This window comes from Mustela nigripes, chromosome 4, assembly GCF_022355385.1.
Source record: "Mustela nigripes isolate SB6536 chromosome 4, MUSNIG.SB6536, whole genome shotgun sequence".
Classification (NCBI taxonomy): domain Eukaryota; kingdom Metazoa; phylum Chordata; class Mammalia; order Carnivora; family Mustelidae; genus Mustela; species Mustela nigripes.
The window spans coordinates 93,550,016-93,573,378 of NC_081560.1; the positions used below are offsets into that span (position 1 = coordinate 93,550,016).

At 56.4% G+C, this 23,363-nt stretch overlaps 1 protein-coding gene across 2 annotated transcripts in view; it reads left to right on the forward strand.

Moving 5' to 3' along the window:
• ADCY1 (adenylate cyclase 1) overlaps positions 1 to 20,806 on the forward strand; it is a 92,006-nt gene extending 71,200 nt beyond the window's left edge. Inside the window, exons 15-20 of one of the 2 annotated variants that reach the window (XM_059397154.1) lie at positions 3,630 to 3,746; positions 4,252 to 4,371; positions 4,878 to 4,976; positions 10,064 to 10,178; positions 11,362 to 11,486; positions 13,661 to 20,806. In XM_059397154.1, the coding sequence (XP_059253137.1) occupies positions 3,630 to 3,746; positions 4,252 to 4,371; positions 4,878 to 4,976; positions 10,064 to 10,178; positions 11,362 to 11,486; positions 13,661 to 13,999 (915 nt within the window). In that variant the 3' untranslated portion in view covers positions 14,000 to 20,806. Of the gene's footprint in view, positions 1 to 3,629; positions 3,747 to 4,224; positions 4,372 to 4,877; positions 4,977 to 10,063; positions 10,179 to 11,361; positions 11,487 to 13,660 lie in introns of both variants that reach the window. The other variant, XM_059397153.1, reaches the window with a different exon arrangement.
• Positions 20,807 to 23,363: the final 2,557 nt, after the last annotated feature.

A 23,363-nucleotide genomic window follows, 5' to 3' on the forward strand; every position in this document is an offset into this window, starting at 1 on the left:
TTTCTTTGGACTCCCCAGGAATTTTGATGGTGATAGGGCAGCGGATGTCTGTACCAGAAAATGCTTGACTCAGGAGGGTGGTTCCCATGGGTCCTGGCGCCATATTGGTGGTGCTCAGAGGGAGGGCAGCCCAGGAGGGACTTGCGTGTGTCGTAGAACGGTTCTACGTATGGTTGGATTCACTTGGCCAAAATTCAGTACGATTATTTGCATTCTGGATCATGAGTGTTGTTCTGTAGTCTTGAAGGGCAGAGAGGGCTTTGAGGTCCGAGTGAAGCAGGCCTCACGAGTGGGGACACGTGGCTTCCTTTTTGGGTTTCCGGAAGAGCCCGTAGAGTTGGTACCATTTTTTCCTCAGATGTTTGGGGCCGTGAAGCCTGGGGGCTTGGATTTGTTTGTATGTGTCCAGGGTGGGAAGGGTTTAACCAAAATCAGTATTTCTAAAGGTAAAGGGCTGATATCAGGTTTTCCATTTCTTTCCGAGGCATCGTTGGAAATTTATATTGTTCCCTGAATGTTGTTCATTCTGTTGTCACAAAATTGTTTTTACTCTTCTGTCCTTACCCGCTTGCCATCTATAGGATTTGTGGTGACGTCCCCTCTCTCCTGCTGAGGTAGAATTGTGTAGACTCTTTTTTGATCAGCGTGACCAGAAGTTCATACGTTTTACTGATCTTCTCAAGAGCTAGCATTTGGTTTTATCGATTTTCCTGTTATTTTTGAGTTTCCCGTTTCAGTGGAGTCCACTCTCATCTTTATGTTCTTCTGATGACTCTGGGTTTACTCAGCTCTTACCTTCTACTTTCTCAAGATGATTTGTATCTTCTCTGATTCCGGGGTTTTGTTACCCATTTTCCTCCAAGAGCTGCTTTAATCCCACCAATTTTGACATTTTATGTCATTTCATTTTCCTTTGATACAAGGACTTTCTGGTTTTGTGTGTGTACGTGTGCATGTGTGTGCGTTTAAGGTCTTCTTTGGACCAGGGTGGGAAGGGTTTAACCAAAATCAGTACATCATCTTTCAAAGGTTTCCCAGCGATCTTCTTGTTTTTGACTTTCTACTTAGTTATATTGTGATCAGACCTTATGCCTTGTAGCCTTGGATCCTTTAAGCGTCCTGAGAATTCTTCTATGCTCCGTGCTCCGTTCTGTCGCTATTGGGTGGTGGGTTTTTAAGTATCAGGCCGGCCGAGAGCGTTCCTCAGCCCCCCAGGCCCTCACAGACTTTCTGCCCATCCTGCTGGTTTTTGAGAGAATCATGTTGAAACCTCCCACTGTGCCTGTGCACGGAAGGCAAATGCCTTTTGAAACGAGCTGCGCTGAGGAGGGGACAGCTTGAAAACAGCGTGTTGCTTGCATCTCTCACACAGTGACAGGGACAGTGCGTGCCGCCCACACTAGCTCTTTTTCACCCATACTTAGGGTTTCCGGGTTAGTAGGAAAATCTCACAAAAAGAGAATTTCATTGGGTTTTCTCATATTTGTTAAAAACACAGTAACAACTTTTTATGCTTAATTTGTTAGAAGATGGACACTTATCCAACACACGTCACGTAAACTTTTGCATGTGGAGATGCATTAAAAAACAGTAATTTTTTGCTCTTCTGCTGGAAATAAATGTCAGTGAATTCTAGGTCATTTGAAAGACACTGAACTTAGAACCAAAACTTTTGATCACAAAGCGATAAACCAAGATTCTTTATTTTGCAAAGTTCGAGCGCCTTCACTTGCGTTGTTTTCTGTAAGGAATCTTAGCACTAACGATATTTGGGGGAGAGCAAAATTTTTAGTGCCGTCAACAAATAAAACCGCTCCCTTAAAAATACTGACTTCCTCTTCATCTCACCCTGCAGAAAGCTTCTCTTGTGTCTGTCGGTGTGCGTGTGTTGAGAGGTAATGACCTGCACGTGTCCTGGGAGAGGTTCCGGCTTCCTTCCGGCACCTCCCTCTCTCCCACGGCCGTGGCCTCCCTCCTGCAGAGGCCTGCTCGTCTCCACCCAGTCTTGTAGCTTCTGGGCTCCCTCTCCCGTGCCCCTTGCTGCCCGATGGCGCGCTGCGAGGGGGACAGAGCCCGTCCTGTTGCCTTCCCCAGCACAGCGCCCAGAGGAGGCCCAGGGCTGCTGGCCGCACCCCTCATCCTGGCCGCACCATCCCCTGTGCTCCAGACTCCCTTGTCCTTGTGCCTGGCTTCTGCAGCTCTGCCGCTGGGAGTCGCCACTTCTCGCTTTAACTGGTGGACGTTGCACTGAGTTAACAGTAACGGACAGTTCTGGGCTTAGTAAATAGTACACGCTCCCTAACCCTTGATAAGTAAGAGTGTGATCCTGAAATGGAGCATTTTCCCTGCATTTTATGATGAGGAAGCTGGAGCCTGTCACGTGGCCATGAAGCGGGACCAGAACTGGGGAGGGTTGCCTCCAAGCCCAACAGCCATCCCTGTGTCACTGTAGAGGACAGTGTCCCCAAGCCTGAGGCAGCCCGAGAAATGTTCTCCAAACTCTTCCTTTCACAGATTGGGCTGGTGTCAGGTTTGGGAGCTCGGGTGAGTGACCAACGGCCTTCTGGTGGTTTTAGTGTCTGAGGGCTGGCGTGGTTGCTGCAGCAGGGTGGGAGTCACTGCTGCCAGCTTCACTAGTCTGTGCAAAGGCCCTGTGGTCCAGAGGTCCTCCAGCTGCCCAGGAGCATACCCTGGGAGAGCCCCCTTGGGCCGCTCCACCTGCTCTGGGGAGTTTGCGCTTGGCTGAGTCCTGTTGATGCTGTATCTGTCCCAACCCCAGGTCCCTGCAGGTCTCCCTGTCTAAGGGCCCAGGATGTCAGTGGTGCTGGCAGTACGGAGATTCTAGAGGAAATGGGATTGGCTGCCTGGCTTTGGGCATCCCAAGTGATTGACACAAGTGGCAGATGCCTGTGAATGTTCTGGGGCACATTGGAGGCTGCCTGGGGGAGCCTCAGGTGCTGCAGGGGTCTGGGTCCCAGAAGGCGGTGGGGAGTATACCCTGGAAAAGGGGTGAACCCCCCACTGTCCTTTGAAAGTCACAACTGATTGGGGTGGGGACTTGCCCAGAAATTTGTGGCTCCTCTAGGCCCCCAGGATGTCCATGCAGGGGCTCTGCCTGGGGCGGGATGTAGAGATGAGCCTGTGTAGACTATGGGCCGGCGCCCTTGGGGTCTCTTTTGGATGATTGCAAAGAGCCGGGTACTGTAGGAAAGCTGCACCCATGACCGGTGTGGGACAGATGTCATTTAAAGCCATCAGCACAGGTGCGGCACGGGCAAGTAGGGGCTTGTTTCCGAGGAGCGGGTAGGGGTCGGCAGACAGAAAATCACCAAGGGGAAATGTCAGGGGTGTGGGGTCTGAGGGTCTGAACTAAGAGGCTTCCGACTGGGGGCAGCGCATGGTGTCGGGTGTCCCCTGGGGGTGAGGGGCTGGGGAGGCCCGTCTGACGTCTGGGGGGGGAGTCGGGCTGGACTCCTGGTTCTGCCGACTGCAATGCCGAGGCTCTCAGATGCCCACGCAGCGCTCGGCTCAAGGGGTGGGGTCGGGGTCCACCTGGTCTGGGGCAGTCTGTCACGGGGGTGACTGGCAAGGGGAGGAAGCCGCGTGGGTAACGGAGGCTCTGCCCGCAGGCGGAGGAGGAGAGGGATGACATGGAGAGGGTGAAGCTGGACAACAAGCGGATCCTCTTCAACCTCCTGCCGGCCCACGTCGCTCAGCACTTCCTCATGTCCAACCCCCGGAACATGGTGAGCGGGCACAGCCTCCTGCTCTGCCGGCGGGGCTGCCTGCGGCCGGGCGCCCACCCGGGGGGACCCTCCCATCACATCTCTGCTTGGAATGGCCAAGCTTGGCCTCTTCTGAGCCCGGGCCGCCCCGAGGCCTGAGTGGGACCCCCTGCATCCACCCGCCCAGGCACCAGGAGGCTCTCTCAGTCCCGGGAGCGCCTGCCACCCTGCATGGAGGGAGAATGGGCTTCAGGAACCCGCGTTCAGGGCAGCCAGGGGTCCGAGCTTGCTGCGGAGGGAGACTGCAACCACCCACAGAGCAGGGCTCACATGCGCCAACTCAGATACAAAGAGGCTTGTATCTCAGCCTGACTGGCTTTACCCCGAAGCTACCAGGGCTCCCGGGGCAGCTCAGAGCCCATGCGTCCTCCCCCGCCACCCCCTTCCCCTGCCTACACCTGCCGCCCGGTGCCGCGGCTGACCTCACCTCTGCCCCCAGGACCTGTACTACCAGTCCTACTCGCAGGTGGGCGTCATGTTTGCCTCCATCCCCAACTTTGACGACTTCTACATCGAGCTGGACGGCAACAACATGGGTGTGGAGTGCCTGCGCCTCCTGAACGAGATCATCGCTGACTTTGACGAGGTGATGGAGCCATGGCCCCCAGCGTGGCATGTCCCCCACATACGGACCTGAGAGGAGGCGCATGTGTTCTGTCCCCTGGCGGGTCCAAACCGGCCCTGACCATGCAGGAGGGGCCTCTGCCGCCCGCAGGCACTGAGTTCTGGTGGGGGGGTGCTGGTTCCTGTCCCCTAAATAGTAAAGGCTGGGCTTGGATGGTGGCCTCACCTCCAAGATGGAGGGGAGGGGCGGGCAGGAGCCTGGGGTCTGCTCCCTGCCCCAGGGCGTCTCCTCAGGCTGAGTCTCAGGCTGCTGCTGCAGGGCAGGGTGCTCGGCTTGGTCCCTCCTGGGCTCCTCTTTCCCACGCCCTTGCTGGAGCCCCTCAGATCGGCCCAGGCCTTGTCCAGTGCCCACAACATAAGAGACATGCTGCTTCCCAAAACAGGCTTGCCGTCTGCCCTGGGGTTGTACCCACAGTGGCTTCTCTTGGTTGTTACGTAATGTTTAACAGTTTTGTGTTTTATACCAAGCTCATGGACAAAGACTTTTACAAGGACCTGGAGAAGATCAAGACCATCGGGAGCACCTACATGGCTGCAGTGGGGTTAGTGCCCACGACAGGGTCCAAGGTGGGTGCTGTCGGGGGCTTTGCTGCTCAGGGACTGGGTAGTCCCTGACTTCTGCCCCAGACTTCTCTGGGACTCTGTGCATGTTCCCTGATCTGGGCGCCAGTCTGTCCTAGCATCGGGTCAGGACAGTGGCCTCTGGGCTGTCCATTCAGGGGCCAGCTCTCTCCAGACTGTATTGTATGGAAAGTCAGCCCCAAGGCCAGTCTCAGGGGGCTTGCTCTGGCCCTGCCCTGCCCCACTGACCCTCCCTCAACAGCCCTGCCTCTTCCTCACTGGCCCTGCCCCCTCCCTACCAGCCACACCCCAGCCCTGCCAATGCAGCACCATGGAGTGTTCCCCTTTTCCAAAGCAGAATTGTGAATAAAGCCCTCTGGTTGCCATTAAAAAAAAAAAAAAAAAAAGCAAGAAAAGAATTGTAGAGGTAAAAAAAAAAAAAATGCAATGAATGGAAAACAGTTATAAATATGGGAGATACTAATTCAGCTCTATCAATGATCACTTTAAATGTGAAAGGAAATATGCCAATTAAAAGAGACTGACAGAGTGGCCAAAAACACAAGACCCAACTAGGTTTGCCACAAGAAACACACTATAAATATAAAGACACAGATACCTTAAGAATATAGGATGTAGAGGGAGGTTGCATTCTAGCACTCATAAAACAAAATTTAGGTGGCACTCAAGACAAAACAAACTTCAGATCAAGGAAAATGATCAGATAAAGAGGGAGACTGCAAGATAGTAAAGGAGTCAGTGCCCTAGGAGGACGTTATGGTCTTTAACATGTACGCGCCTAATAACAACACATCAAAATACACAAGGCAAAGCACAGATGGAACCATGAGGAGTGACAGACGGACCTGCTGTCATAGTTGCAGACATCAGCACCCATCCCAGTCACGGGCAGATCCAGCAGGCTGCGCACCGCGAAGGTGGTTAAAGGGAACAGCATCACGAAGCACCTGCATAAAATCCGCACCTACCGGCGACTCCATGCGACAACAGCAGAACACACATTCTTGCTGAACTCAGGTGGGACATTCACCAAGACAGAGCACATCCCGGGCCACAGAACACACCTTAACAAATGTAAAACCATTGAAATCCTACAAAGTGTGTTCTCAGACCAGAATGGAATTGAACTAGAAGTCAATCAGTGGGGAGATAACTTGGAAAATTCCTAAGTATTTGGAGGCTAAGTAACACTTGTCCAAATGACACGAGCCAAAGAAGGAATCTCAGGAGAGGTTTAAACATGTTTTGAACTAAATAAAAAGGAAAATGCAATTTATCGAGGTCTGCGGGATGCAGCAAAAGCAGCCCTTAGAAATTTATGTCACCGAAGTACTATATTAGAAGACAAGAGCAATCCAAAACCAGTTATCTGTGCTCGCACTGTAGGAAACTAGAGAAAGAACAATAGAAACCTCCGGTAAGAATGGGGAGGAAAAAAGAGCACAAATCAATGAAATTGAAAGCAGGTAGGCACTAAAGAAAATCAATGATGGGGCACCTGGGTGCCTCCATCGGTGAAGCGTCCAACTCCTGATTTTGGCTCAGGTCATTACGTCAGGGCTGTGAGGTCCAGCTCTGCGTTGGGCTCCTTGCTCAGCGTGGATTTTTCTTGAGATTCTCTCTCTCTATCTCTTGCCCCTCCCCTTGCTCGTGCTAAAAATATACAAACAAATAAATAAATAAAATATTTTTTAAAAAGAAAATCAATGAAACTAAAACGTGGGCTTTTGAAAAATCAATAAAGTTGATAACCTCTGGTCATGCTAACCAAGAAAGGAAGAGAACACAATTACTAATATCAGAAATGAAAGATGGGCCATGTGTACTGAACTGAAACATGAAAAAGTATGTTATGAACAACTCTGTGCCCACTAGTGTCATAATTTTGATCAAATGGACCAATTCCCTAAAAGGCAAAATCTCAACAAGGGGAAATTAAACATTTTAACAGGCCCATGTCTATTAAAGAAATTGAATCAATAATTAGTAACTTTCCAAAAGAGGAGTAGACCCAGATGGGTTCACTGAACATTTAAGGAAGAAATTGTACCAGTTCTCTAAAATCTCTTCCAGAAAGTGGAACTTTGTAACTCATTTCTTTCTAACTCATTCTATGAGTCCAGTATTACAATAATAAGAAAGTCAGATAAAGAAACTACAAGGAAGGAAGACCACAGGTCAGTATTTCTCATGAGTAGGGATGTGTGCGTCCTCAACAAACATTAGCAGGTTGAATCCAACATTGTATGAAAACCATAGAGCACAAGGAAGTTGGAGTTGGATGTCAAGATACCAAAGCTAGAGCAACGTTTCGAAGTTCATGAAATTTACTATAGCAACCAAATAAAGAAGAGACATCACAGGTGACCATGTCATTTAATTTCTGCAGAACAGTCACTTGACAACATCCAGCACCCCTTCCTGATTTTAAAAAACAACTGTGAGCAAACTCTACGAATAGGAACCTTGTCAACTGGGCAAGGAACTTCCACAAAAGCCCGGTAGTTTTCCAACACACCTGATGAGAAACAAAGCTTCCCCCTCAGATCAGGAGCATGGTAAGAATGCCCCTTGTCATCACACCTATGTGACCTTGGTATTGGAAGTCTTAGCTAGTGCAATAAGACAAGAAGAGGAAATAAGTGTATGTAGACCGGGGAGGAAGAAATAAAACACTTTTCACAGATGACATGATTATGTAGAAAATGAAAAAGAATCCACAGAATGTCTGTGATAAGTAACCCTAAGGCGGTAGTAGAAAAAAAGATTAACAGATAAGTCAGCAATAAGCAGGTAGAATTTGAAATTAAAAACACAGTGCCATTGATTGTAGCCCCCCCCCCCCATTAAATACTAGGTCATGTAGCTACAATGCTATCTCTGGGAGGAAAACAATCTTTGATGCAATAAATCAAAGAAGATCTAAGTAAGTGAAGACGTAATGTTCCTCTGAGCGTTGGAAGTCCCATGGTCTAGAGGTCAGTTGTGGCCGTCGATCTTACGGATTTACACAGTTCCACTCCAAAGTCCAACAGATTGCTCTGTGATGTTGACTAACTGCTTTGGAGTTTACATAGAGGTGAAAGCCCCAGAGTAAATTAACACAGTACAGTAGAACAGAACGGGGTTGGAAGACTGACACTCCTGACTTCAAGGTCAACCAGAAAGGGTGCCGTGATCAACACAGTGTGATGCTGGGGGAGAACAAACAGCTAGATCGATGGAACAGAATAGAGCCAGACAGACCCGTCAGGAGAGTCAACAGATCCCCGACAAGAGGGCAGACGGAGCAGAGGTAGCCAGCAACACACAGTGCTGGGACCCCGGCACATCTGTCTGTGTAGCCAGATATTAACTCAAGATGTGCTAAATTAACTCATAATGGATCTTGGGTCTCCGTGTAAAAGGCAGGCGTGTTAGACCTAGAAGAGAGAGTAAGAGAAGATCTAGGTGACCTTGGGTTTGGTGATGAGTTTTTAGATACAACACTGAAAGCATGATCCGCAGAAGAAAGCATCATTCTGCTGGATGTAAATTAAGAATTTAAAATTCCATGTGGGAGATACTATAATGAAAAGACAACCCACAGACCGAGGGAAAATCTTTGCAAACCACTATCTGATAAAGGACTTGATCTAAAATATACAAAGAACCCCCCCAGGGCACCTGGGTGGCTCAGTCGGTCAAGTGTCCGACTCCTGATCTCCGCTCAGGTTTTGATCTGAGGGCTGTGAGTTCAAGGCCTGCTTTGGGCCCCAAAATAGATACCAAGAACTTTTTAAACTCAGCAGTAAGAAAACAAACAAGCTGATTAAAGAGTGGGCAAAAGATCTGAACAGATCTCTTCCCGAAGAAGGCACCCAGGACAGGTAAGTGTAGGGAGATGCTCTGTGTCACGTGTCATCAAGGAAATGTAAATCAAGACAGCAAGGCCCCACTACACATGGATCAGAACGGCCAACATCCAGAACCCTGGGGCACCCAGTGCTGGCAAGGACCTGGAGTGACAGGAACACGCCCCCATGGCTGGTGGGGATGAAGAGGGGCATGGTGTGTCTAGAAGACAGTCTGGCTGTTTCTTACAGAACGAAGCATACTCTTAACCCTGCGATCCAGCAATCACAATCTTTGGCATTTACCCGAAGGAGCGGACAGTGTGTGTCCACACAATATGTGACCTGGGTGCTCACCGCGGCTGTACTCGGGACTGCCGAAGCTTGCAAGCCTCGAGTGTCCTTCATTGGGTGAAGGGATAATGCACCGCGGTCCATCCAGACAAGGAGATGCTCTTCAGCACTGAAAAGGAACAACACGTCACACGATGGCAACACGTGGAGGAAACTTGGATGCGTTTTCCGGAGGCAAGAAGCCAATCCGGAAATGCTGATGCTAGAGGATCCCAGTTATGGAACGTTCTGGAAGAGGCACAACTGTGGAGATGGTGGAAGGATCGGGAGTTGCCAGGGGGCTGGAGGAGAGGGATGAACACACGGGCATGGGGGACGGGGTGGGGGACAGTGACACTGCTCTGTGTTATGGTACAGTTGTGGGTGCACGAAATTCTGCATTTGTGGAAACCCACAGGATGTACACACATACCTCCAAGCCCAGTGTGACCTGTAGTTAGTAACCGTCATGGGTCACTGTGGGTGCTTCGGTGGTAAGGAAGGTCCTAACGCAGGAGGTGACCGGGAGGGGAACCATGTGAGGGAAGTGGCCGACAGGACTCTTACCAAAGGAAGACAATGGACCCTTGTCATTATTTGGCACGAGAGAGGTCGTGTAGCAGCACAAAGCAGTGGGAGCCACAGGCTCTGCGTGAGGGGAGACCGCCCTGCTTCCCTGTGCACCTTGGGCCGTGGCAGCCCCTGCCCCTGCCTGCAGGGGTGTGCAGCCTGTCGAGCGGCCGACCCTAAGCCAGCACCCAGCCTGCATGCGGTGGACATGATTGTGCCTGTGTGATCTGGTCCCTGACCCCTTGCGGGGATGGCAGGGCCCCTCCCAAGCATTCCCAGCTGTCAGCTTTGCCCTCACTCCTCCAAACATGGTAACTCCCGTCTGCTCACGCACAGGCAAAGAAGTGCATCTCCTCACAACTCAGCACGCTGGCCGACTTCGCCATCGAGATGTTTGACGTCCTGGACGAGATCAACTACCAGTCTTACAACGACTTTGTGCTCCGCGTCGGTACGTGGCTGCGGGCGGCCGCCACTCAGGCCAGCATGCTGCGCCCACCCGACCCGGGGCTGGGGGACGCCCACCCCCACCTACGTCAGGGCCCCAGGAGCGAGGGTGGGGCCTCCCGGGGCAGGCCTGGGGACATAGGGACCCTCTACCCCAAGGGGCACCGTCCAGCTCTCGAAACACCTCTGTGTCCACATGCGGCTGGAGGAAAATGCCCCCAGAGGTGGTTCTAGAATTCACACATCCAGTGTCCAGAGAAATACCTAAGATCCAGGATGGCGTGAGGGTGGCAGTGCGGCTACCAGAGCCGGAGGCATTCTGAGGCTCCGAGCACAGCTCTGTCTGAGGCCTGGTGCCCGTCCGGGTGCCTGCCTGGCCTGCGAGCCGCGTTCCGGCTTTGTCCTCAGGCCGGAGCTCCACCATCCATGCAGCAATGTGCTGGGAACAGACACTCCTGCCCCCGGGGACCTGGTGGGGTGCGAGCCCAGGCCCTTCCACCCAGCAGGTGGGCTCTGTCTGGCCCACGCTCCTGCAGTCACGCGGTAGGGGGATGATGTGGGGGGAGCAGCTGCTCAGGCCCCTGTCGGGTCCCCAGCTCAGCCCCAGGGCCATCCCACTGCCGGGCCTGAGGCACGGATGAGGCCAGTGGCCCCAACATCATTAGCACCCGTGCCTAACTTGGAAAAGTCTGTGTGTGGATGCAGAACAGGGGACATGTGACGTGGTGTCAGCAGAGCCAGGAAGCCCCATTGTGGGATGGCTGCAGGGGTGACTGGCACTCTTCCAGCAAGTCGGGGGCCTCTGCTCCCTACTTCAGAGATCCTGGAAGACCGAACAGCGGTGGGCCCCACACCCTGAACGCCCTGCATGGTGGCAGCCTAGGAAACCGTCAGGAGCCACTGTGCCTCCTGGAAGGGGACTGCGGGGGGACACACTGCCGTTCTGCAGACTGAAAGGCCTCCTGGCAGCGGGGTTGCTGGTCCAGGAAATGGGACTCTCTCCGCTCCCCGGGGCTCATGTGTAAGCAGACATTGGGATTGGGGACTACCTTGTCCCAATGAGGTGGGTCCTTACTTTGGGAAGGGGCCCTGGGCTAGGTGACCCCAGGAATCCATGGCCCTGAGAGGGGCAGCTCCTTCCCCCGAAGCCTTGCCAGTGCTAACGGCACTCCGTGGCTGTCTTCCAGGCATCAACGTTGGCCCCGTGGTGGCCGGGGTGATCGGGGCTCGAAGGCCACAGTATGACATTTGGGGAAACACGGTCAATGTAGCCAGTCGGATGGACAGCACCGGTGTCCAGGGCAGAATCCAGGTCAGTCCGCTACAGTTGCCTGGGGCGTGGGTGCCGTCCTGCAGGTGTGAGGCAGGTGCAAGAGGCCGGGGAAGGGAGGTGGTGGCCGGGGAGCAGCTCAGTGTCCCTCCCCCGCCTGCCTCTTCCGGGCAGGGACACAAAGCCGAAGCTGCCTAGTGCGTTGTGTCTGTGCCCTGCAAGGCAGGACCCGAGACCCAGGGTGGTCTTGGTTTGGTTTGTCTTGTGGCCCTGGGGGTCGGCTCCCTCGTGGCCGCGTGCTGAGTCAGGGGCACGGTGAGTGCTGGCGTCCCAGCGAGCCCGTCCAGCATCTAGGACTCTGCCCACCTGCCCACCTGCCTTACACGGAGGGGCTTCCTTGGGTTTCGAGGGTGGGTGCTGTGGGGCTGCCTGGCTGGGAGGCTGTGGGCAGCTCTGACACTCTGCAGCAGCCCCCTCTCCTCCGCCCCCCGAAAGGTTCTGGGACGGTGTCTGCCCTTCCCAGGCACGCACAGGTATGAGCGGCTCTCGGGATCCCCCTTCCAGCCATGCAAACCCAGGTCTGCCGGGGCCTGCACAGCAACCCCCGGGGGGCCTCAGAGGAGGAGGAGCCTGTCTCCTAGTGTGGCAGCGGCTGGCCTCTGGGCTCCCGCTGGGCACTCTGAGCGACACTGGGTCCAGTGCTGGCCTCTCCCTCGGGCCAGATCCCTGATGAGGTCCTCCTCGGGACCCCGGGTGTACTCAGGCGCCGGCCCGCTCTCCCAGGGCCATGTGTTCAGTGCCCCGCCTGGTCGCTGGAGGGCGCTGCCTCCCTGTCGGGTGCCTGGTGGGCCCTTGGGGTCTCGTTAAAGTTTAACTGTCAGGAGGCTCTGCTCACAGTGGCCCCAGCTGTAGTCCTTCCTTTGAGTTTCTTGTGTTATTGTGAAACACACACAACGTTTTTACCAAGTTCACCATGCGTGAGCGTGCTGCTTGGAGGTGCTAAGTCACACCACCGTCCCACCGCCCGTCCTGGGACACCAGGCCTCCCTGGGCCAGGTCATCCCTGGGGGGGACTTGCCAAAGCCCCATCCACTCTCCAGCCACTCACATGCAAGTTCATAGTTTCCACGATCACACTGTGGTGAGCCCCTCCTGGGTGCAGCACCAGGCCTGTCCCCGGTGGGCCCCCAGGGCCATTCTCCGTGACATGGCTGCTGCTCAAGGCCTGGCCTCCCCCGGCTGCCTGGCTGTGGGCGATGTGCCTCTCCAGTCTGTGTCCCCGGCTGCACGCAGGGCACCCCCTGCCACCGCCCCGCCCCCTGCCTGCTCGCGGGTCCCCTGTGGATTAAGAGTGAGGGCAGATCCCCGGGGGTACCTTGGATGACCACAGCCCCACGAGCCCCCATTCTGACCCAGGCACCTGCCACACGGGGTCCCGCGGGTCCGACAAGCCCTGTGACCCCCCAGGTGGCCACTCTGCGTGCTGGGGTGGTCTTCCCACGCCCCCCACTGCTGCCACCCTGCGTGTCTGTGTCTGGACTCCCCGAGGCACAGAGCACTCAGCTGCCCCTTTAACGCCCCGTGCCCCAGAGGCCCTGCGATAGGGGAGCTCTGTGCAGACGGGGCCTCTCCCCTCCATCAGGCTCAGTGTCAGTGTCCCGGGTGCGTGCGCCAGGGTGGGACCCTTGTCTGTGCGGGGAGGATGCGGTCTGTCCGTTGGGCCGCCGGTGCTGACTACACCCTCTCTGCCCAAGGCACCACTCCCGCCAGTGGCCCCGTACACGTGCCTCCTCCTCCGTTGACAAAGAGCACGCCCCCACCCCACTGCTCCTTTTAGGAGTCCTTCCTCTGCCTCTGGTCCTTTCCTTGAAGGGCGCGCGGGACGCCGGTTAGCCATCCAGCTTTGCTTGTCCCACTCCTCCGTGTCCGGGCCTCTGGCATGTGCCTGGGGTGCCCTGGGGCTCACGCCCCGTTCAGGTGCTACGTCTCTGTGTCCTGTCCAGCCTTCTGTGCACCCTGGGCCCTTCCCCCGCCAAGAGTGCTGCTTTCCAGAGCCTGCCCAGGCCTAGTGGGCAGCTGGGCCTCTCGCGTCCCCTGGCGCTCTCTGATGTTGGGGACAGGTCGCAGGGGTGGAAGAGGGAGCACTCTGGCAGCCCTGCCCCCGGGATCCTCCCCTGCTGACCCCGGGGACACTCACCTGCTTTGCTCTGCTGCAGGTGACCGAGGAGGTTCACCGGCTGCTGCGAAAGGGCACCTACCGCTTCGTGTGCCGTGGGAAGGTCAGCGTCAAGGGCAAGGGGGAGATGCTAACGTACTTCCTGGAAGGCCGGACCGATAGAAATGGCTCCCAGGCCAGGTCCCTAAACGCAGAGCGGAAAATGTGTGCTTACGGGCGACCTGGCCTCCAGACCAGACTGGGCACAGGCCCGCCACCAATGGCCCCCATGGCTGGTCCCCCAGTCAGAGCTGGGCTGGGGGCTCTGCAGGGCTCGGGGCTCCCGCCGGGCCCTCATGGCCAGCACCCGCCCCCTGGAGCAGCTGGGAAGGAGGCTTAGTGGAGCCCACGCTGGCTGCTGGGGGCTCCAGCAGGGACCAGCCCGGCCCACAGAGCAGGGCCTGCAGCCAGAGGTTGGGCTGCAGAAGGGGTGCCGTCCCGGCGTGACCCGAAGCAGCTGGGCAGTGACGGGCCGGGCGAGCCCTGCCCACCTGGATGCTGCCCACCTCGGTCCTCTCCTCGGTGGCCGAGGAGCGGCTGCCTGGGGTTGGCCAGCTCAGCGTCCAGCGTCGGGACCTTGGGAACATCCGCCACGACCCCAGGCTTCGGTTCAGCGGGAGCCGTGGAGCTGTGGCCGGCAGAGTGGGAGCACGCCCTGAGAAGGCCTGCAGCAGTCCGGGCTGGGAGCCAGGCCTCACGTGTGTGTCTGGGCCCGGCCTGTAGCGCGCGGTTTGGGGAGAAGCCGTGCAGCACAGAGGGGGGCTGCTGGCTTCCTTCGGGAGCCCTTTCTCGAGGGCCAGAGGCGGGTCTTCTGGAATTCTTGGGGCCCCGAGCCACGTCTCTGTGTTGCGACCAGCATCATCCCTGCTCTGCCTGCGAGTCCCGAGATGTCCCTCAGCCCCCGGATGGCCTCGGCCCTACAAACCCTGGCCTCACTCGTCAGGGAAGGAACCAAGATCGGGGCCGCTGGGCCCTTGCTGCGCCCGTGTCTGGGGCTCCCGCTCTCCTAACAGCACAAACCTGCATGGATTTTGAAACAAGCGAACCATACCTTGCCACAGAGAAAGCCCCCTGCGGAGAAGGCTGTTTCCTGGACGTGGGATTTCGGAGTGAGTTTGGGGGACACCTGCAGGGAGAGGGCTGCAGGGGACTCTGGGGAGGCCTGGGGGTCTCCCACGCGCACAGGTGCAGACCAAGGACGCGTGGGATGTGTTGCTAGGGGCGCTGGGTGGCAGCTCCGACCGTAGGAGGAAGGCCGCTTGGCACCGGCGGGCAGGGGCTGGGCTTACTCTGGCTGAGCCCCTGTGCATGTCCCCGGGCTGTTCCTGTGGTGGACCCGCGAGGCGTGATGTCCTTCATGAGGCCTCAGCCCTGCCCGGCCGTGGGGCAGCATGGTCGGCTGCCGGGCCGTGCGTGGATAGCCAGCGATGCGGGACTCAGGATGGAGATGGGTGGGTGGACGGCCTCCCTCCTGAGAACCAGCTCTGCGCGGGGCCACCGAAGGCCATTGCTACCATCACTACTGAGAAGGACTCTGTGGCCCAGCCGTCCCCGCTCAGCCTTTAGAGAGACATGGCATGATTCCTTCAGGGGAACCCGAGTCATCTTGGGAGTCCCATGAGCATGTGGCCCATGTGGTGTGCCCGTCTGTGCCAGGCTGCGGGACTGAGGACCTGGCCAGGGACCTGGAGCCTGCCTGCCGGTGGATGCCAGGCTTCCACCAGGGCAGTCTGGGGGGCAGTGGATCACACTGAGGTCCTGACCCCGTGCTTGATTGCATGGCAAAGGGACTTCACAGACAGAACTGAAGGTTGGGGTTAGGCCAGGGACAGGATCCTGAGTTCTCTGGGTGGGCCGCCTGCCTCCTCGAAGTGGACTCAGAGGCAGGGTGGTCAGGATGGCCCAAGGATGAGGTTGCTGTTTAAAGATGCAGGGATCCAGCCATCAGCCATCGGGGAGAGGAGCTGGCTGCCCCTGCAGAGACACGCCGTGGACTCCTTGTCCACCCAAGTGACCTGGGGTCATGTGGATGCCACCGAGAGTCTCTGTGGCCCCCAGCCCTGCTGGTCCCAGACCGGGGGTCCACAGGACCAGGAGCTCTGGAGCCCTGCCTTGTGCGTGGCCGCGGCGGGAGGCCGTGAGACCACCCACGGCGCCAAGGCCCAGCTCCCAGGAGCATGCGACACGTCGGTCATCAGCAGTCCAGACTCTACCGTTCCCGAGGGCGCGAGAGCCACCGCAGTGACCCTCGGAGGCGGGTGCACGATGTCTTCCTCTTTATTTGTGATGAGACTGTATGATCTTGCCTTATTTATTTTTAATCTCGTACAGTATTCATGGGCAAATGTTAGCCTTTCAAGTAGGGTTCTCTCTAAATTATTTAAGACACTCTGTAAATAGTGCACTGTTTCAGGGGACACCTGTTCACTCCCACCAAAAATGAGAACAGCCCCCCAACTCCTGTGCGCATGGCACTCTTTATCCAGATGTGTGATGTCCCTAAGGCACCACGCCCCTGCTTGGGGGCGCCTCAGCACTACAGGGGGACCCGCGTGTCCCTCGTGCACCACTTATGCCCAACCTCAGTAGTGCAGAAGGCAGCACCAAACTTCCAGGCGCTTCCACAGACCGCTGGGCCTGGGGGGTCCGCTGCACGGTGCATGTAAGCTACAGCGTGGAGCACCCCCCACCACCACCACACCAGGCCCTCCCAGGCTGCACGTTAGTCAGACCCCAGAGCCACAGCGCTTCCAGACACTTCCTGTCTCCAGAGGCAATAACTAACCTGTGGAGACAAGGCCAGTCCAAAGCCAATGGTGATTCCAGCACAAGCCATGCACACAAGTTTGCCCACATTCAACCACGCCATGGGGCGGGGGGGCGACACCTCTGTGGCCGCCCAGCCCCTCCTGCAGACTCCGCTCAGGCCCCGGGTTCTGTGCGGTTTGTTGTCGGTGTCCCAGGCACAGGGAGCGGAGGGCCAGTCTCAGCCCTGTCAGTGAAGTCACCCTCGGGGCGAATGCAGGTCTGTGCACACCTGCAACCCTTGTAACCCATCTCAGTGCGCGCACTGGGTGCAGTGAGCCTCCGGGCTGGGACACCCGTCCTGCCTGATGAGCTTGCTCTGTGTGTTGGGTCTGGGCCCCGACGGGATCCAGATGATACGAATGCCTGCTCCCGTCCCATCAGCACCCAGAAGTAGTATGAACCCCTCCTTGGTCCTGCTTCTGAAGAAGGAAGGGTCCTGTGGGCCTCACGCTTGTGTGCCCCGACAGGTGGACCTGGCTTCATTTCAGCATGTGTTCCCGGGATTCCCCAAGTCTGGGGTTCTACGGGCCCCTCCCTGTGTGGCCGTCTCCGCCCATGACATGCATGCGCAGCCCACAAGGCAGGGGCTCCCTAAGTGTGCACCTGCCACTGCGTGGGAGCCGGACATTGGGGGTGGGAGGGCGCCCAGCCACGTGGGAGCCGGGTCTCCGAGATGGGGGGCGCCCTGCAGTGTGGGAGTCGGGTCTCGGGGGTTGGGGGCGCCCCGCTGCACACCAAGCAGCTCTCTGACTCAGCGGGTCACAGAGCACTGACAACACTTGTAATTCTGAAGCATACGGGCCTGTTGGGTCCATAGAAAGTCGCCCCTGGAAACTGACATGACCTGATTTTGTAACGGCTTCAGTTTTAAAAACAACAAAACTTAAAAAGCAACAAATCAACCTCCTTACAGGAAGTTGGTTTCAAAATGTTTGGTTTGGGGGATGACTAAGGGTCGGGGAGTGGCCGGCTGGAAGCCGGAGGGCACAGCTGCGCCCCTGCACCAGCGTCATGTCCTCAACCCCCCGCCCCCAGTGTGCTTGGAAAGCCGGGTGGGGAGTTGGAGCCCCAGCACTCTCCGAGGGGATGCGGAGACCAGGTGGGGATGCGACCTCTTCTCACAGTTATCTGGGTTTGCATTTCCACCCGTGAGTCTTAGACTGGGCTGGGTTGAAGTCTGGTTCAGGGATTGGGTTGCTAGGGGTGGCCTGAGGACTCCCCCCCACCCCCGCCGGAGGGCGGGGTGGGAATGAGGTAGATGGTCAGGAAGGCTGTTTGGCTCAGCTTGAGGAAGAAACTCCAGCTGTGAATTTTGTCAGATGGACTGAGGCGGTGGGGGGTTGGCGCTGACAGGCAGCCGCCCGGGATGTGAGACAGAGTCCCTGATTCTGGGTGGTGGGTAGCGAGGAGCCAAAGGCAGTCCCTGTGCCCGGAGACGGTGTGGGCCCCACAACTGTGAATGTAGGGGTGCAGGGGTGGGTGTGCAGGGGTGCCAGAGTGGGAGGGATGGCCTGCTGTGGCCAGGAGCATGAGGCAGGGCCCCTTAGCTCCTCCCTGTGCCCAGGGCCAGACTCCACACCCTCAGGGCGCTCCCGGGGACACCCCGGCTCCAGACACCAACTCCTGTGTGCGCACACTGGAAGCCGGTCCTGGGATGCTGGGGCGCGTGGTCACCTCCATGTCCAGTTCAGCGAAGTAAGCCTGATTTCAGAGGCCACGTTTCGGGACTAGACCTCCCTAAACAACCTCATGGTAATGACTCATACATTTGCATTTCTTAAATTTCCCTGAAAATTGTCATCTATCTACTCCCTGTCAGATCTGCTCATGGAGAGAAACAGTAACTCTTCTGCTGGACCCATGCTGCAATCACATCTGTGTGCATGTGTGCACACGTGTGAACATGTGTGCACGCATGTTTGCGAGAATGTGATTGTACACGTGCATGTGTGTGTATGTGCACATGTGTGTACACGTGCTTGCATGCTTGTGTGATTGTACAGTGCGTGTATGTGTGTATGCGTGCACACGTGTGTGTGTGCACATGTGGGTGTGTGCATGCATGAGTATATGCCACACCTGGCAGAGGAGGGTGTTCTAGACACAACTCTTTCTCCCTTTATGAAATCCATGCATTCCTTCCTACACCGGATTGTGTAGGTTCCGTGCTAAAGCCGCAGGAGAGGCCAGTAGTCATTGGCGCGTGTAGTGAAAATCTCTCTCTTCTGGAATTCTCCATGTGGCCACAAACTAAGGGAACCGCCATGACCAAGACCCACATCTACTTGGTAGCCCCAGAGCACCTTCTCCACCTGTCACCCATTGGTCGCTTACGGCCCCCATGGTGTCGTGAGGAATCTGGGGCTCAGAGAGGTTATTGACTTGAGCAAAGTCACACAGCACTAGTCGCAGGACCGAGACCCATGCCAGCCTGTCCGAAGCCCTTGGTTTTCCATCCTACTCAGTGGCTCTTTGCTGACACCGTACTGGGTTTGATGGAACCCCTCGGCTGGTCTGCACCGAAGTGCCCACTGTGGTGGGGACCCTGGCAGGCTGGTTTGGAGTGTTGGCCCCACTGCTTGCTCCCGGGTGCGCCCTGGGGAGCTCAGAACGCTGTCCTCAGCGGTGGACCCCCCAAGGACACTCAGAGCTAGCCTGAGAAGTCCCACCTTGTGTCGCTTTCTATCCTAAATCCTAAATCTGTGTCCTGCCCACAGCCTATCCTGTCTGAGAACACACAGACCCTCCTTCAGCAGGAAGGATGGTTGCCCATGTGTTTCTGCACGGCCTCTCTGGCATCAAACAGGGGAAGGGAGCCCCAGAAGCTCCCAAACCACACACGCCTACCCACGTGCATGAAGCCAGGTGGCCCCCAAGTGCTGGTCCGCAAGCACCTGAGCCCTGGGAGGCCATGGGTCAAGCTGGCCGTCTCTGCTCTGTCTCTCCTGGTGGTCGCGCTATCCAGTGTCTCACGCCACAGGCACGAGGTGGGTGGTCAGCGCCCCTTCCTGCGGGTCGGATGGCCATGGTCAGGTTTCCTGGAGAATGTGTGGAAGGCAAGACGGGGGTCGCGGAAGCTAGTAGGAAACGGGGCTCCTCGGCCCCGACTGCTTCGACTCTGGGCAGCTCAGAGTTGGTTCAGAAGCTCGATGTGCAAACAGCTCGCATCCCGCCCTGAGAGCTGATGTTTAAACAGAGAGGTTGTCCTAGACTAACGCGCGAGATTGCTGGGCGACTCCGGGGCTCCCTGAACGTGTGTGGGGGTGTGTGCAGGAACAACCACGCAGAGCGCCACGTCTCTGGGCTCGCGCTCCCCACGGCGCGGGCTATGGGCCCACCAGCAGCCAGAACTGTTTCTTGCCTCCCACCAGCAGCACCCCCAAGCCCCGTGGGCCCAGAAGCACACGTCTCCGGGGACTGGCCCCCAGTTGTGGGAATCCCGAGGAAGCCTGCCACCACCTCTTGCACACATGGGAGCACCCGCACTCCCAAGTGCCCGTCCCAGAGGGGCACGCGGGCTTGCCTTCCCCCTGTACAAACTGGGCTCGCACGCATGTGCACCCTGAATTGCATGCCCTGAGATCCCCATGTGTGTGAGATCCACTTTGAACTCGGAAACACGCAGCATGCGCGGAGGGACGGGCCCGCCTTGGGCCATCTGCCGGCTGGCCGCAGAGCGTCCCCGCGACCCAACGCAGCCTGGGGCTCCAACCCATGTGGTGGTGTCTGCACTGGCCACACAGCGTCTCCCAGCCCAGAGGCCCCCGCCCCAGCCGCACAATTGCATACCATCTTGCACAAAGAAGGTGACATATCGATCACAAACACCTTAAAGTAGCTTGATTCTCACCGAAGGTCAACCAATGGCCCACCCCGGATTTTCTTGCCTCGCTGAGAAAGGCTGTATTCGCCCCTGCATCCTTCCTGTCCAGCTGGGGGATGGCCGCGCCACTCGGTGGAAGGCAGGGGCGGGGGGTGGGCAGGGGGACACGCTCACCGCCTGCGGAGCTCGCTCGAGAATGGTTCTGTAGACCCAGAACCCTGGGATGGGGTCAGAACGACAGCAGCTCACGGTCACCAGGTAGCTTCTGTCGATAGATTTGTATAATCAATACGGGTCTATTTTTACGCCAGCCCACACTGTACCTTCCAGTCTTTTCCAAGATTGTTCGACCGAGACAAGTCACTGAATAATGGGTCCTATTTTTATTAAAAAACCAGTGAATGGACTGAAATGTTAACGTGAATGTACATTTCTTAATTGCGACTTTTCTACTGAGTGTTTGCACTATACTTTCTGGAACCTTATTTAACAAAAATAAAGGAAAAAAATTGCTTGACTAAACCCTGTGGCTGTTTTACTTGCAAACCACAGGGTCATGTGGCCTGTGTGAAAATGTGCCTTCCTCAGGGGAGACTGTGGTGTCCTCCAGAGTCGGTGCTGTCCTCTGGGCTGGGCTCTGCTCTTCCTGTAACCGCGGGTGGGGGGGGTGTGGGGGCTCGGCTTCTGCTCCCAGCCAGAGACTCTGCGGAATATGATTCGTAATCCTTGGGGTTCTCAGACTGGTCTCGGACTAACTGGTCGGGGACTGTTGTTGAAGGCAGACCGAGGGTGGATAGCATGGGTGGGGGCAGGCCATCAGGAGGCCGAGCCAGGATGGTTCCTAAAACTGGGCTCCACAGGCCAAGGTCAGGCGAAGTTTGGGGTCCAGCAGAGAAGAGGCCACGAGGCACCAGACCAGAATGTCAGGGAGGGTTTGCCACGGGCCAACCTCCACCAGGATGCACCTAATGCCACCATCCAGAGAAGCCCCCTCCTACCCCCAAGAGGGGGCAAGAGAAGCAGGTTTGGTGCAGGGATCACAGGGACCTGTGGGGAGGGGAGGGACTGGGCCAGACTCTGGGGAACATGATAATGTGGCCCAGGCTCAGCACATCTGGTAGAGCCCAAGACCCCATCAGCAGGGGAGGGCTGGCGGGGAGTGGGGTGGAAGAGCTGCCGGGCTCTGCCTCTTCTGAGGACACCCTGAGCCCCAGGGCAAACTTCCAGCCCCTACTCACTGGGCATCTTCCCTTAGAGGTCTGGCAGATGCATCACAGGGAATGCACCGCCCTGAGGGGTGTGTGTCTGAGAGAGACCAACCATAATTTCAAGGAATGGCTCCCCCAGTCACGGGGCTGTCAAGTCCAGTCTGCAGGATGGGCGGCAGCTGGAGACACAGGGAGGAGCTGATGTTGCATCCCAAGTCTGACGGCCACCTGGAGGAAGGAAGAATCCCCTCCTCCCCTGGGAGGACCTCAGGCATTTTTTCTTAAGGCCTTCAACTGATTAGACGAGGCCCACCTGCAGTATGGAGGGCAATCTGCTTTTAATCAAAGTCCACTGCTGGAAGTGTTGATTTCATCTAAACTGTACCTTCACCCTGACAGCAAGACTGGTGTTTGACCAAACTGGGCACAGCAGCCCAGCCAAGCTGACACATAAATAATCACAAACCTATATCTTTAGGTTCAAATAAAAGCAATCCAGAGTAAAGGAATTTAAAAAACGCTTATGAAAAAAGCATAACATCACCGGAGAAGCCGGGCGTGCATGGACTCCTCCGAGAAAGGGCTACAGGAAACAGGTGGACACTTGTCCAACGGAACCATCCATGAGACAAATGCACAGTGAGAACATGGAGGAGCCGTGTCACCTTCCCAGTTGGTACCTGTTTCATTTAGTTTTTATGATTTGGTACATGTTTTAAAAGCCATCATCAAACTAGCAAATCTGAGAGCTCCCTCAAACACCACTCATGGGCCTCCACCCCTTGCTGGGGGACTGCACAGCACCAATACCTTTTAACCCACAAAATGACTTGTAGGAGGCTAACAAAATTGGTAGACATTTGTACAAAGGGCTCTGTGTCGAGGGGGCTCTCGTGTGGACTTGCACAAGTGGATCCCAAGATCCCACACCGCCATCCCCAACCCTGTGAGTGGGGTGCAGCATACCCTGCTTGTAAACTCGGTGAGGTGACTGGGCACGCTGGAGCCCAGCCAGCCCTCAAGCAGGGGATCCACAACATGGACAGGTGGGGTCCCACCGAGGCAGCCACGCATACATGGTTGGGCCAAGGGCCCTTGTGTAGCCCGGCGGCGATCGACAAAGGAACGGGGCCCCAGGTTCCTCTTTCTTGCCCAGATGCACAGGGTGAGCATCTGCTTGGTGTCCGCTCAGAGAGCCCAGGCGGAGGTGAGCATAGGTTGTTTTCAGCCTTTGTTTTGCAGCAGAAAATTAAAACACCAAGTGCTAAGACTTAAGTGAAAAACGTTGCACAAACTAGATGTCTGCAGTGAGGCCACCTGAGCCCCGGACGCCGGCAGCCCCTCAAACCAGATCTCTGACACAGTGACAAGGGCCATGAACATCAAATACAGACACCCTGGGTAAATAGCTTATTTTAGGAAGAAAATGTACCATTTAGATAGAGATTAGATTAGAAGGGGATCCCTTCTCATTTCAGGTTAAACAGAAACCGCACAAGGAGAGGCATTTTACAGGGTCGCTAGCTGCGGTGCCGGCATGGTCCTGAAGATGACCCCTGCTCAGAGACCCCATGAGGTCCCCGTCTGTGCAGCCTGAGCCGGCAGTGCCCACGTCCTGAGTGCTGGTCTGAGGCTGCCCTCCTGCCCATGCACAGCCCGGGTCCCGGGGACACGGAGGTCAGAGGTGGTCGGCGTGGACAGGACACCCTCCCCATGCACCACGTTCCGGCTTCAGGTGGTGGATTCGCTCCTTCCTTGGCCTGCTTCCCCGCCACATCTTTGCATGGCCAGAACACGCTCACGGTCCATGCTGTTTTACTTGTGAAACGCCCTGCAGGATTGCATTTCAAACACCAGCTAGAGGG